Consider the following 13,510-nt stretch of genomic DNA (forward strand, 5'->3'; position numbering starts at 1 on the left):
TACTAAGAAAAATGATTTTGGCAATAATTACAGCCCGGGGCTTTGTTTGTGCTGATGGATTGATCAGTGGTTCTTTAATACTGCATTGACTGTGATCGTGCTCTGTGAGCAGTAACTTTCTCTTGATGCTGTTTGCTTGTTATGACAGAGGGCCAGGACAGTTTGTGCAAATGTTTGTTGTGGGCACTTCCAGTGAAATGTCTGTGACATCAGGAAAAGCACAGCCCATGCCGTGCCATTAACACCTCACTTCCCAAAACTGAAGTTCGATATTATGCTTTAAATGCATGCCTCCATTTCAGAGAAAAAATAGATCAGAAACTCAGACAGCAATTCAGTCCAAAGGTCACTCGTGACATTCTGTTTTTCCTAAATTTGGGGTAGTTGTTACCAGACTCCAAAAAATCAGTCTCTGCAGGGTAAGGTGAAATACTGCGTTGCCATGTAGTACTCCTGAGTGAGAGAACATGGCTTGTTGGGTGCTTCTGACCCAATGAAATTGCTTGGAAGCCACCCCAGTATTTGTATCAGCACATTTTAGAATGCAGTCAATTTTGCTAAGTTGCTGTGTTGCAATCAGCATTGTATTCTATGTATTTTTTTCCCCTTATTAGAAACTAAATAAATGCTTCTACTTTCTTCAGCTGTGATGATTAAAAAATTGTGCCAAATTAGCTGTTAGCAGCAGTCTTACTGCAATAACTCTAAAGATACCAATGAGAATAGAGATTTCGCTATGCAGGAGTATGCAAGAAGTAATGCAGCAGACACGAAGAAGGGTGCAGGTTTTGTCTCAAAGCAGATATAGAGGAATTGTTACAAAATGTAGCAGTGATAAAGGAGTACCAGGATAAAGAGAAAGGATCTTAGAGTAAGTTCAAAAACTGAATTAATTCAGCAATTTCCCCACTGCAACTGAGAGGTTGCAGAGGGATTCATGCGTAAAAGAGACGTGGCAAAAAAATGTGTGTGGTAAAAGAATATATAAAATCTGAGTGGTGTCATCATCGCTGTGCAGGAGTTGTCAATCCAAAATCTGGCATACCTGCCCTCAGCACTGTTGCTAACAATGTTTTTATGAAGACAATTTATAAAAATAAAAGAGGAGGAAAACAAAACAGAGCCATGATAATCAAAGCATGGTAACGGTGCTTTCTTTGTAAGCAAGACTCTGGTCATATGCTTTTCCTGTCTCAAACAGGTCAGGATTTTATGCATCTCCTTCAAAGTATGTGTGTCCTAGGTGGGTCTGGAAGGAGCAGGAGCGTGTATCTGGTATTTCTTTCAGAGAGCAGCCAGAAACCTGTGTTTCTGTTTCTCTGTGAGCTGCTGTCTGCACCTGGCTGGGACTTGTAGTGAGCTGAAAGAGCTGCAGGCGGAGACTCATCCTGCTCTCCAGTGCAAACAGATCACATCCAAGTCGTGTGCTGGCATTGCTGAGAGCTGCTGCAGCTGCTTTATGGCTGTCATAAATTTCTGCTGGGTTTCAGAGCAGTAGCTCAGGTGTGTAATAAAAATGTCTTCCAGTAGAAAATGTTTTCAGAGAGCAAATGCTGTATCAGTTCTTAGAAATGACTCCTCCTGTTGTACCACTGCTTGTTCTGGGAGGCCCGATTCCGTTTCGTAGGGCTTGATGCATTTGATTTCATGCTGGTGTTAATGAAAGTTAATTGACTAGTGAAATTCTTGCAAATTGCATTTCCTTATGAATTATGAGGAGATCAGTGTCAAATCCCTTGTTTGAAGTGACAGCTTTTTTATCCAACTAAATCTTTTCCTAAGAAAGCGGTGTTCTCATAAATAGGTGTGACTGTTTTTTCTGACAGTTAATTTTCTGCATAGTTGCAGATTTAACACACGTGGGTGATTCAGGTTAGGTCTGATTCATGACAGAATAATAGCTTCTGGGAATAAAATGGAGCAAAATTAGGCATTGTTGCTTATCTTTAACCAGTGCCAATTAGTGGCTGGGAGTTTGCCTGCTGTGTGGTGACCAGGAAGGCACTCTGCTGAATTGCTTCCTATTGCACTGCTCTTTTTAAATGGAAAACCCATTGCTGTTTCCTGTACACGTGTATGTGTGCATACAAGTCCTAATTCTGCTGTGTAAGCATTCTGTAATGAGATGTTGTGACGTGGCATTGTGACTGTACACTGTGTTGAAAGAATATACAAGTTGTGCAGTTGAACATGTCAGTCAGTAACCCAAATAAGGGTTGCTGCTATTTTTAAAAATATATAATAATATATTGTGTAATATGACCAGTAGTATTTTTTTCATTCCAGACTCTACCACGTTATTATATAATATGCTAACTTTTTGGTGAACAGAATTTTAATATTTTCCTACTTTTTATTTAAAAAAAAAAAAATCATCATCTGAATTTGTGCAAGTGCAATCTGGTCTTGCACCTTGTAAAGTGGGATATTGCTCAGTTTTCCCAATGTGTGCTGAGAAAAGCTTGCTAATTATGACACATCAGTCCAATAACCTTAAGTAAAAAAGATACTTCAGAAAGCCTTTATTATTAGAATTTACTGGCAAAATATGTTAATTAGTATTTTATGTCTCTCTGTGTATCTATTCAGCATCATTTTTTTTTTTAAGGAAAACTGGAATATCTTGAATAGAAAATTGGAGAGGGTGGGGAGTGGAGAGCTACTGTTAGATTCAGCATCCTTAAATATAGATGTTGTGTTAATGTAGGAAGGTTTGATTTACGTCTGAGATTTTGCTGACCTCTGCTGGAGAAGGAATTATTTGCAGTTTTACCGTGACACAAGATGTGATGCATCTCTGGAGTAATACTGTCTTTTTAAATTTTCAAAGGGAAAGATTACTGTGACTTTTCCCTTGCATACTGTCACTTGATTCCAGTAAGTGTAACCGTTGGCACTTTCTGAGGTTATGATGTTGTACTGTTATGTCTTTTTCAGGGTCAGGGAAGGAAAAGAGTACCTTTGCCTTCCTTGCTGCAAAGGCATCAGTGGTTTGATGAAGGAGGAATTGTTCTCTTGGCAGTTACCAAAATGTGGTTTTAGGCACAATTAGCCACTGCTGTTGCCTTTGCTCTTTGGAGATCACATCTGTCTTAAGAGTGTTATCACAGCCACCTGCTCGTTCTTTCTGGAAATCTTGCCTGTCTTGCTCAACTCACCACAGACCAAGCTGATCCTCCAAAAGTCACTCTATTATTGCTTTGCCAGCGAATCCAGTCGTGGACACTGAAGTAATCGTCATCTTCTCCTTCATCTAAATCACAGAATCCCTTTTTTAGTTTGTCTTAAGATTTAGACTTTTGTGTCCTCGCAGCTAAAACTGCATGAATCTTCAGTTCTAAAGCGATGATGATTTTTCGTTAATTATACTTGTGGCCAGGGCATGCCTGTCAAAAAATCATCTATGTTTTTCTGATGGTGTGATTTAAAAAAAAAAAAAAAAGAACCTGGAAAATGCTATAACTGTTATACCAGCATAGCACAGTTTTGTATTATTTCAGATTTGCTATGCTGCAAATAGTAGGAATACTTCGGAAATACAAAGGGGCTATTCAAATAAACACATTTGAGAAACCTCAATAATGAGCAGTCTGTGTACTTCTCTGAGGATCCATACATTTTCCTTGTGCAGTAACTCAGAAAATGTTACTCTGTTTTTCAGGATATTCACATTGTACAGCAAGTCTTTGCCACTAGACTTGGCGTGTCGTATCTGGGATGTGTTCTGCCGTGATGGAGAAGAGTTCTTATTTCGTACAGCCCTGGGAATATTAAAACTTTTTGAAGATATTTTGACCAAAATGGATTTCATTCATATAGCCCAGTTTTTAACAAAGCTACCAGAAGACTTACCTTCAGAAGAATTCTTTACATCTATTGCTGCCATTCAGATGCAAAGTAGAAACAAAAAGTGGGCTCAGGTAAAGAGAGTGTTGATCTTTGGTTAACAGGTGACTGTGCTGTACCCGTGAAGGATGGTGTTTGGTAACATCCAGGAGAATACTTTAGCAGACGCAGGAAAGGTAGGGCGACTTAGCTCGCTTTGTGTGTTTAGTGTAGAAGTGCCCCAAACAACAGACTTTGTTGCTGAACTGTGGAGCAAATACATCTCAGGTTTAGCTCACTGTAGGGTCAGTAGTGGCTGATGTCTTACCTCCCTCGTTGTCTTCTGCACCAGCTGCCTTTCTTCACTACGTATCTGTGTTACCGAGTAAGTTTCCATAAAGAAGGCCTCTTCCCTCTCCAGCCTGTCATCTTTTTCCAAATCAGTAGTGGGTAGAGGCTATGAGTTTACTTGCATCCCATACATACTAAGAACTATTGAGGTGCCACTGTCGGAACAGACATAGAATCAGTACCGAGAGAAAACAGTGTATGGGATTTTGTTTCCTTTTTCTAAGATGCTGACTGCATTGGTCTCTACCTTTGTTCAGTCTGTACAAAGTTCACGAGATGAGTTTGGACTCAAAGTCCTGAATTTTGCTTTTTTGAGGAGCAGGCTTTTGGTAGTGCACAGGTAATGTGAAAAGGCACAGTATGTTGAAAAAATCTTCAGTAGTTGCAGTACTCCTTAGCAAGATAATTCTTTCTGACTGAGACGATTACAGTAGAAATTAGATACTTTGCTGTAGTATTTGTGTTTTGTAGAGAGATGCCGTTTTAAATTAGCAAGAGAAATGCTAAGGGTGATGGATGCACCACTTGGGGTAAACTGTAAGGTGGACTGAGCAATGGCTCTACTTTCCAGAGAATGCCAAATGCTCTTCAGCTTAGAAAAAAAGTTAATTTTGTCTCATCTTTAGCATTGACTTGTTTGGTTGCAGTAACTGTATTGCATAAGTAAGCAGCATACTTTGAGCTGCTATTGCTTTGCAGGACTATATACAGCTGTGTAAGAAGTCAAATTCACCTTGCAGCAGTAGATATAATCAGAAAAACACACAGAACCTTTCGCCTTGCTGTACTGTGGTAATTATGGGGTTGATATCCTCTGGGTCACATTCTGGAATGATGCTGTCTAGGGATCATGTATGTGGGACCACATCTAAAACGTTCCAAGTTGCTCATTAGCCTGGTTCCCATAGTCCTGGTTCCCTCATCAGTCAGGTTGGTGGTATTTTCCATCTTACTCCCTTTTCTCTAGGTTCTCTAGGTCACTCTGACAGTGCGATCAAGAACCTAAAGACTGAACGATGCGTAACTAAATTACGGCACTTCTGATACCAGGAAGCGTAGTTAACAGAATGTCACAAATCATAGAATGGTTTGAGTTGGAAACGACCCTAAGGATCATCAAATTCAAAACCCTCTGCCGCAAGCAGGACCATCAACCTCCAGAATGTCCATAAGTTCTTTTTTTTATATCTGGAATTACCCACAAAAAACACCAGGTTTTTGTGCCAGTACATCCTTAGCTTGAAATTTGAGTGACAGTTGTTACTGTCAGCGAGACCTGGACAGGCTGGAGAGCTGGGCAGTAAGAAACCGGATGAGGTTCAACAAAAGCAAGTGTAGAGTCTTGCATCTGGGGAGGAATAATTGCATGCACCGGTACAGGATGGGGGATGAGCTGCTGGAGGGGAGCTCTGCGGAGAGGGACCTGGGTGTCCTGGTGGACGACAGGTTGGCCATGAACCAGCAGTGTGCCCTTGTGGCCAAAAAGGCCAATGGCATCCTGGGGTGCATTAAAAAGAGCGTGGCCAGCAGGTCGAGGGAGGTGATCCTCCCCCTCTACTCTGCCCTGGTGAGGCCTCATCTGGAGTACTGCGTCCAGTTCTGGGCTCCCCAGTACAAAAAAGACAGGGATCTCTTGGAAAGAGTCCAGCGGAGGGCCACGAAGATGGTGAAGGGCCTGGAGCATCTCTCCTATGAAGAAAGGCTGAGTGAACTGGGTCTGTTCAGCCTCGAGAAAAGAAGACTGAGAGGGGACCTGATCCAGGTCTATAAATATCTAAGGTGTGGGGGGCAGAATGGCGAGGCCGGACTCTTTTCAGTGGTGAGTGGAGACAGGACAAGGGGAAACGGCTGGAAACTGCAGCATAGGAAGTTCCGCACAAATGTGCGCAAGAACTTCTTTACAGTGAGGTGACGGAGCACTGGAACAGGCTGCCCAGGGAGGTGGTGGAGTCTCCTTCTCTGGAGATGTTCAAGACCTGCCTGGATGCCTACCTGTGTGACCTGCTGTAGGGAACCTGCTTTGGCAGGGGGGTTGGACTCGATGATCTCTGGAGGTCCTTTCCAACCCCTATGATTCTCTGATTCTGTGATTCTGTCACTGCTTTGTCATCAGCAGCAGAGAAAAAGAGATAGTAGAACAGATTTAGCTGTTGTCCTAGCATTTCTGCAACTCTTATGCCTTAGGTCACAGCTCCCTCAACTTAATAGCTAAGGAATCCTAGCTCTCTTAGCTGCCTTGAGGTCTTTGTGAAATGCTCTTCCAGGCCAGATTTCGGTGTCATTCTCAGGTTCATTAAAAAGGCTGACATTTTTCCATGAAGGATACTGTTACTGTGGCACAACAAATTCTCATAAACTTATTTGATTGAATAACTTAGGATTTATGCTGCATGCCTTTGAGCAGGAGCTAGCTGTAGTCTCTCAAATTCTAGGACTTTTTGAACAGCCAGCCAGCAGCAGCTCCTTTCATACCTGGATTGAACATCCTTGTTGTGATAATACGGGTGATTTTGCGTTGAAGAGCAGGCAGTGTCATGTGATTGCCATATGAGCGATTCAGACTCATTTCTTGTTAATTCCGTTGGGCAGAAGCTTGTTTAAAATCTGTCAAAGTTGCAGTTCTTTGAAAAGAAATGTCCCTAAGGTCATTCAGTTCCTGGACACTTCTTGGGGATGCTGCTGTACTTCAGTGGAGTGTAACCAGAAGGCAGAGAGTACATACTGCTTCAGCAGCATGAGAAAGTAGGTATCAGTGTGCCCTCTACCAAACAAAATTGTCCATTAGCCATAGAGAATGAAAGTTTTCCATCTGAGAGTGGATGCTGATTTTGATGTAATGCTGGTGTAAACAAATCTAGGGCAGCAGCAGTGCTAGGCAAATCCCAGTCAGTGCCATGGTAATAATTCTGAGCAGGCTGCTCACTTGCAATGGTTTTAGGCAGTTTATTTATCCTGAGAATGATGACATCCCCTCGGGAAGCTGCTTTTAATTGTACCAGATATGTCTTTATGGGTAAAAATCTCATGTGTGGAGGTTAACTGAGCTTAAACCTTCATTAAATCAATTTGTATTTACTGTGCCATGAGGGCTTAAGGAAGAAGTCTCATGCACTGGGAAAGGTCCTCAATTTGGATAAAGTAACTACATTTAATAGTTTAAAAAGTATTGCTCAAAGGTACTCAAATAGCAAGGTCTTCAGACAGCGGTTTATTGAATCACTTTTAAAATCTAATATCTTTTTCTCTGTCATTTCTGTACATGCCCAGATACTGGCTGCTCTGCAAAAGGATAACCGGGAAATGGAGAAAGGAAGTCCTTCACTTAAACATTAGCTCTGGCTGCCTCCGGTGACACACAGGAAAAGACGTGAAGTGGCAAAAGTATTTGATATGTATGAGCCTGCAAATCAAAGTGTTACTTCAGATTCTGTTCAGTAGTAAGATAGCCTTAAAGGGGAGAGAGGGGAGGAAAGAAAAAAAAATAAAAGGGAAGGAAACTGGGAGGTAAAACCTTTATAAGTGAAACCGAGGCCTAGCCTTAAACTTGTCGTGGAGCAAGTGCTTGCTGTGGACAGCAGTACACATTTGTATGTTTGATGAGGGCAATTAAACCAAACTATATTAAGGTTTCTTTATTATTTTTCACTGATGTTTTATAATACTGGGCATTCAGCAATGTCAGTTGCTTTGAAAGCCATTCCCTAGTTCTGTTCTTAGGCAGGATATACGCTTCCCATGCCCACTAGCTGGATCTGGATTTTAAATAACTGGTGCTGGAATTTAAATGATGTAAGGACCATTCCTTTAGAAATGCTTTTTGTTTTATAGGCTGTGGGTCCCATGTACCAAAGAAATCATGTAGATGTAGAACTACATTCCATCCTTTAAGAAAAAAAAGAGTCAAGGAAGTACACTTGGAAGAGAAATCGCACTAGCAGTGTAAAACCAATTATTCTTTAAGATGCCTTGGAAATCCACGTTCCTGTCTGAGTATATACAGCAAAAGTTCCATTAATTTGGCTGGATGGCAAACTCAGCAGGAGTGGGTATAGTATTAAGCTGGCAGTATTTCCCAGCTGTACTCTTTCCCCCATTTAAACCCAGGGTCACATAGTACTAAATGGATGCTTCTGTGTCTCTTCTGGGGCAGTGCCATTTCAGGGCACTCCCAGCTACTGACTTCTGTGCCATCTGTCCAGTTGTGCTCATAAAACTGGGCTGAGCAGAAGAATTGAGAAATGGTTAAAAGGAATTTGTGCAGCTGTTTTAAACCCAGCTCTGCTCACTGGCAAAACTGAGGAGGAAGGGGGTAGGGTAGAAGTTACATAAGCCTGAAAAGAAAAGCCTGTGGGGAGCTCTTGAAGCTGCTGCTGCCACAGTGAAAAAGCATGTGGAGTTGAATTTGATTAAGTAATGAGGGAAAGAAGTTTACTGGGAAATAGGCCAGAGAAATACTATCAGGACGAGTTCAGGCTGTCATTTCCTGGCATTTTATCCAGCCTCTAATACATGTGAGCAAGTTACAGAGAGCAGATGGCCATTGCTCAGTTGTTATACAGGTTAGATTCCCTCTGCATTCAGATGAATGCTGAACTGTAAAGCACAGGTGCCTCTGATTTACAAGAATGGTGATTGTAGAGTGTAAAATCTGTTTATAAATAATTATTACCATTGAAAAGGGAAACTAACTGAAACAATATTTGTTAACTCTAAGCAGGAATTACTAAATCCTTTAGCTATATGGCCATAAGCTTCCCAGAGTTTTTTGTTCTGTTTTGTGCTCAGTTTTTGGCACTGACTGATGTAAAAAAAATAATAATAATAATAGTTGCACACTGCTCAACTCAGCATACAGTGTAAGGGCTGTGGGACACAATCAATTTATTACAGACATTGTTTCTACAAGTGATACTTTGATTGTAATTTTAAAAAGAGGGAAAGGAAGATTTCTTGGTAAGTCTTTTGAGACTCATAATCACTTTGGAATATATGTAATGCAGATGCAGCTTAGAAGTCTGTTACCTCATTGGCCTTTTTTCCTGTCCACTTTGTGTACCTGGCATAATAGATGTGGTTTTTTTGGTTGCCCACCTGAATTTCTCCAGAAGACTTCTTTAGGTCATCGCTTACTGAAAACAGACATCAGGATGCTGACATTGAGAACATATTAATTCTCCCAGGATTTGTGTATCTGTATAGACTGGTACTTGTATGCCACGTTGCTTTGAAGTGCAATAGAAAGCTGGAAGGTCAGTAAGTACTTTTTCTAGTACAATAGCAAATCTGCCTTTTCATGACGGGCATGAGAGGCCTAACATCTGCAACATTTGCACTAAGCTTTTAAATGATTTGTTAAACACACAGACAACTCTCCCTGCTATACTTTGTGGGTGGTACCATAACTGGCTTTGTGAGTTTAGTCTGCGTTGTAACTGGGTGCATATTTCTGTTCAAAGCAAGTTGTCAGTGTGGCTCATCTGTCTGGTTGGAATGCGTTCTTGAGCCACTGGGTGTTTGTCTCAGCCATCTGCAGCCTGTTTTCTTCTCAAAAACATGTTGAATGTAACAGTGAAAATAGGCATAGTTGTGAGAAAAGGCCTGCTGCAACACTTGTGCACTGTTTGTAACTTGCAAATGTAATTATTTTGGTCTGTGATTCAATCTTTCTGTTCTTAGGAGATGTATATATTTTCTAGATGATTTCTTTGTGTATATAAGGTATGTTCTTTAATGAAGAAAAGCAATGCAATAAGGAGGAGCTTTGCACAGTTTATTTTCAAACAAAATGCATTTGGAAAAACAATGACCTGCCTAAAGATGCAATTGTTCCAACTTCTCAGTAACTTGATTTGAAGATAACACTTGAATTTTGATATGAACAGAGATGAGTCGTAGTGGTTTAGAATAACTTGCCACCAAGCTTCGTAAGTTTCTTGCGGCGTACCAAATCTCTTCATTATTAAGGAAGGTTTCTGTAATCAATTCAGGGATTGCATAACAAATTCTGATAACGTTACTGTTCAGGTGCTCAAGGGTATCTGTAACATCGTGCATGAGGTGTTCTCTCATTGCAGTGTCCCCATCTCAGCAGACTTTTTTTTTTCCACGGGCTTAAGGAAAAAAAAAAGCTGCAGTACACCACAGGTTTGCCACTGTCTCAGTACATACAGCAGACCAGAGAAACCAGAACATTGCCACCAGGTTTGGAATTTTGTACAACCCGCACTTTATTGCAAAGCTGTTTTGCAACTGCCGTCAGCAATCAGTCATCAACGTGTTTCATTCAGAAATTCAGTTTCTTTCAGAAAGGTACCTTCTAACAGCTCATTTTTGAATGTTTTAAAAACTAGACACGTAGAGAACTGTTGATACATCCTCTGTACATCATGTTTAAATTGTTTTTATGTAGTTATCTGTTGGTTTTGTTTAGATACGTGTATCAAACTGGAACTTTTTCAACTGTAAATATATGGTTTTATTAAATAAAGTCATGTAAAGTTACCTTACTCACCTGCTGTCAGTGCAATTGAGAAACTGAAAGTTCAAGTATCTTCTTCCGCTGTTTGGTCTCCAGAAATGTTCAGCGAGTGTGGATGAATGTCAGTGGGTGCCATTATTTTCCACGTGGAGAAATTCAGTGACACGTTTGCTTCATGCACGCATCGTTTTTGCCTGGCAGCCTCTCTGCTGCTCATCATCCACTGCTATTTATTTAAAACAGTTCTGTGGAACACCAGAAGGCCTCTCTCTCGACTGTGCAGAAACCACTCTTGGATCGAGAGAAAGTCTCACATCTGATTACATGGGTCGTGGTGGAAGTCCTGACTGACAATGTCTTGGTCCATGATAAGCATAAGTGGTTGGCACTTGTCTGTTTTCACAGTCCAGCAGCAGCCAGAGGTACATTTACTGGTATGTTGTGAAGTTATTGCTTGTGCAGTCTGTTTTCATGAATAGAGGTTGTGAGCTACTGGAGATACGTTGCACTTAGTAGGACACAATTGTTTCTGTATCATGACATCAGCATCCCATGCCTTCGTCAGCAATGATGCTACTCTAGCAGCAGTGAGAGCTGTGGGTGTAGATCTGTCACATTGCCTCTTTTTCCGTGAGCTGTGTGGGAATTTGAAGAATACGTTGTTTTGAAAGTGGAAGCTGCTTCCTGTCTGGTGAAGCTGAGCTGTATGATTATCCCTTGTAACAATTCCTCTCTCCCTCCCCCCTTTTTTCTGTGTTCTAGAATTCTCACACACTGTCCTTGAACAGTGCAAAGGGGCTGATGCTACTCTGTACCTCATCACACACCACGTAGAGCCTGCTGAAAGACAAAAGTATTAAAGCTCTAGATTGGGATGAGAAGTTTAACATATGTATTTGAAGTAGTAAACCTTTCATCTTGTACACTAACAAAACAGATTTTGCAGCCAGTTCTGTTGACAGAATGAGTGAGGGATTGAGCTTCTGTAGTAAGTTGGCTGTATGCAAGTCGGGTTTGCTATGAATACCTCATGTTCCCCCTCAGCCACATCTATGAACCTTAACCCCTAGAGTTAATTCTTCAGCTCCTAGGACCTGTCTGGAAGGCACAGGTGGTGGTTGTACAGATGAAGTTGTTACTGAATTGTAAGAACCAGGAAGGAGGTTGCCAGGGTCAAGGTATGAATTAGAGCTCTGGGTGCTCTGCTTAAACCACACTGCCATGGCCTCGCAGGACTCAGCGTTTGAGATGGTTTTCCAGAAGTGTAGGCTTTTGGCTGTGCTCTTGTGCACTGTTTTAAATAGGAGGTACATATAGGTGGCTTCATTCAGAAATGGGTACAGTGATCTCCTAATGCATCACACTGATACATCATACAGAAGTCTTTTCCAGGAGCACACATGTAATACCTTCCTCAAAAAGAAGCATGTTAAGAAATGAGCAGTACGGACAACTCTGTGGTTTGTATCTTTTCAATGCTTTATTTTCATCCTCAAGGTAGAAATGAATTGGCTTCCCTCATCTTTTCCTGAATTTCCCTCTGTTTGAGGATCAGTTCGGCGTGGTGACGTTTCAGCACTTGCAGCTGCTGTTGTAACAACTCCACGGCATTCACCTTCTCCTCAAAGTCCCGCAGCAGCATCTCCTCTCCAAGCAGCCCGCGTTGCTGCTGCAGTTTCACGTTGCGTGCCCTCAGCCTGTCTCTGACCTGCTTGCTCTTGCTCAGGGCGTCCCTCTTCTGCAGCAGGACGCTCGTGACGTCTCTCAGCTCAGCCTTCCGGCCTCGGTTCTCAGCTTCCACAAACTGCAGTTTCTCCCTGACGTGGCCGAGGATCCGTTCTGCATTAGCGACCTTCTTTTTCAGCTTCAGGACCTCGTCATTGAGGCCGTCCAGCTTTTCGTTGAGCTTCTGGTTCTCTTTCTTCATGTGACTGATCTCAGCGAAATGGCGGCCTTTCAGCGTTTCTCCGTGGGCTCTCAGGACGCTCTCCAGGTTTCGGACCTCAAGCTTCACCTTGATGTTTTCCAGCCGGGCCTGGAGGGGCAGAAGTACAAGGAGGGCTGGTTCCGCGCCTCTCGTGTCCGGCGCGGCACCGAGGATCGTGGCACGGCGCTCGCCGCGCAGCCGGGAAATCCTCCGCCCTCCGGGAGAGCGGACGGAGCCGGGCGTTCCGCGCTCACCTCTCGCACGGAGATCTCCTTGTCCTGCTCCCGGGCCTGGATGTCGCCCACCGCCCTGAGCGCCGCCTCCCTGCCGCCCCGCCGCCGCGAGAGGGTCTGCACGGCCACGGCCTTCTTCCGCGCCTGGAAGGCGGCCCAAGCGGCACTGGCCGCGGCCTCGCTCTCCGCGCGGTCCCTCCGCCGGGCGTCCACCCGCCTCTGCCAGCTCTCGGCCTCCCGCTCCCGCCGCCGCCACAGCTCTTGCAGCTCCAGTAGCCGCCGGGCGAACAGCTCCTGCCCGCCCGCCTCGTCCGCACGCCGCTCGCCCCGCTGCGGCCGCAGCGCGTCTCCCAGCAGGAGCTGCAGGCGGCCGTCCGCCTGGTGCAGGCGCTGCCGCTCGGCCTCCAGCGCCCGGTACTCGGCCAGCAGCGCCGCGCGCTCCGTCTCCTCCGCCTCCTGGGCTTCGCCGCCGGCTGTGGGTTCCGGCTCCCCGCCGGCGTTGGATTCCTCCGCGCCGCTCTCCTCCTCCCCCGTGCCCGGCGCGGTTCCTTCGGGCTCCGGAGGCTCCGCCGGGCCCTCGGACTCCCCGCTCCCCGCGCTCAGCGCGTCGCTCTCGGGGACCTCGTTATCCCCGCTCACCTCTCGCTCCTCCGCCCCGGGTTCCTCCGCCGCCTCCATGCTGCCGCCCGTCGGCTT

The 13,510-nt window shown here is 43.9% G+C and overlaps 2 protein-coding genes across 5 annotated transcripts in view; one reads left to right on the forward strand and one right to left on the reverse strand.

Moving 5' to 3' along the window:
- The window catches only part of TBC1D14 (TBC1 domain family member 14), a 66,603-nt gene extending 55,921 nt beyond the window's left edge, over nt 1–10,682 (forward strand). For all 4 annotated transcript variants that reach the window (XM_042870926.1, XM_042870927.1, XM_042870929.1 and 1 more), the window contains 2 exons: nt 3,662–3,920; nt 7,444–10,682. In XM_042870926.1, coding sequence (XP_042726860.1) covers nt 3,662–3,920; nt 7,444–7,509 — 325 coding nt within the window. In that variant the 3' untranslated portion in view covers nt 7,510–10,682. The remainder of the gene's footprint in view (nt 1–3,661; nt 3,921–7,443) is intronic.
- A 1,417-nt stretch (nt 10,683–12,099) lies between these two features.
- CCDC96 (coiled-coil domain containing 96) lies at nt 12,100–13,492 on the reverse strand. Its single transcript, XM_042872024.1, has 2 exons — nt 12,836–13,492; nt 12,100–12,689 (listed from the first exon to the last, which is right to left on the reverse strand). The coding sequence occupies exons 1-2, from the start codon at nt 13,490–13,492 to the stop codon at nt 12,147–12,149; spliced, it is 1,200 nt and encodes a 399-aa protein (XP_042727958.1). The 3' UTR covers nt 12,100–12,146.
- Between the last annotated feature and the right edge of the window lie 18 nt (nt 13,493–13,510).

Source organism: Lagopus leucura, unplaced genomic scaffold (assembly GCF_019238085.1).
Source record: "Lagopus leucura isolate 7727_CA_CO unplaced genomic scaffold, USGS_WTPT01 Super-Scaffold_100004, whole genome shotgun sequence".
In the NCBI taxonomy this organism is placed as follows: domain Eukaryota; kingdom Metazoa; phylum Chordata; class Aves; order Galliformes; family Phasianidae; genus Lagopus; species Lagopus leucura.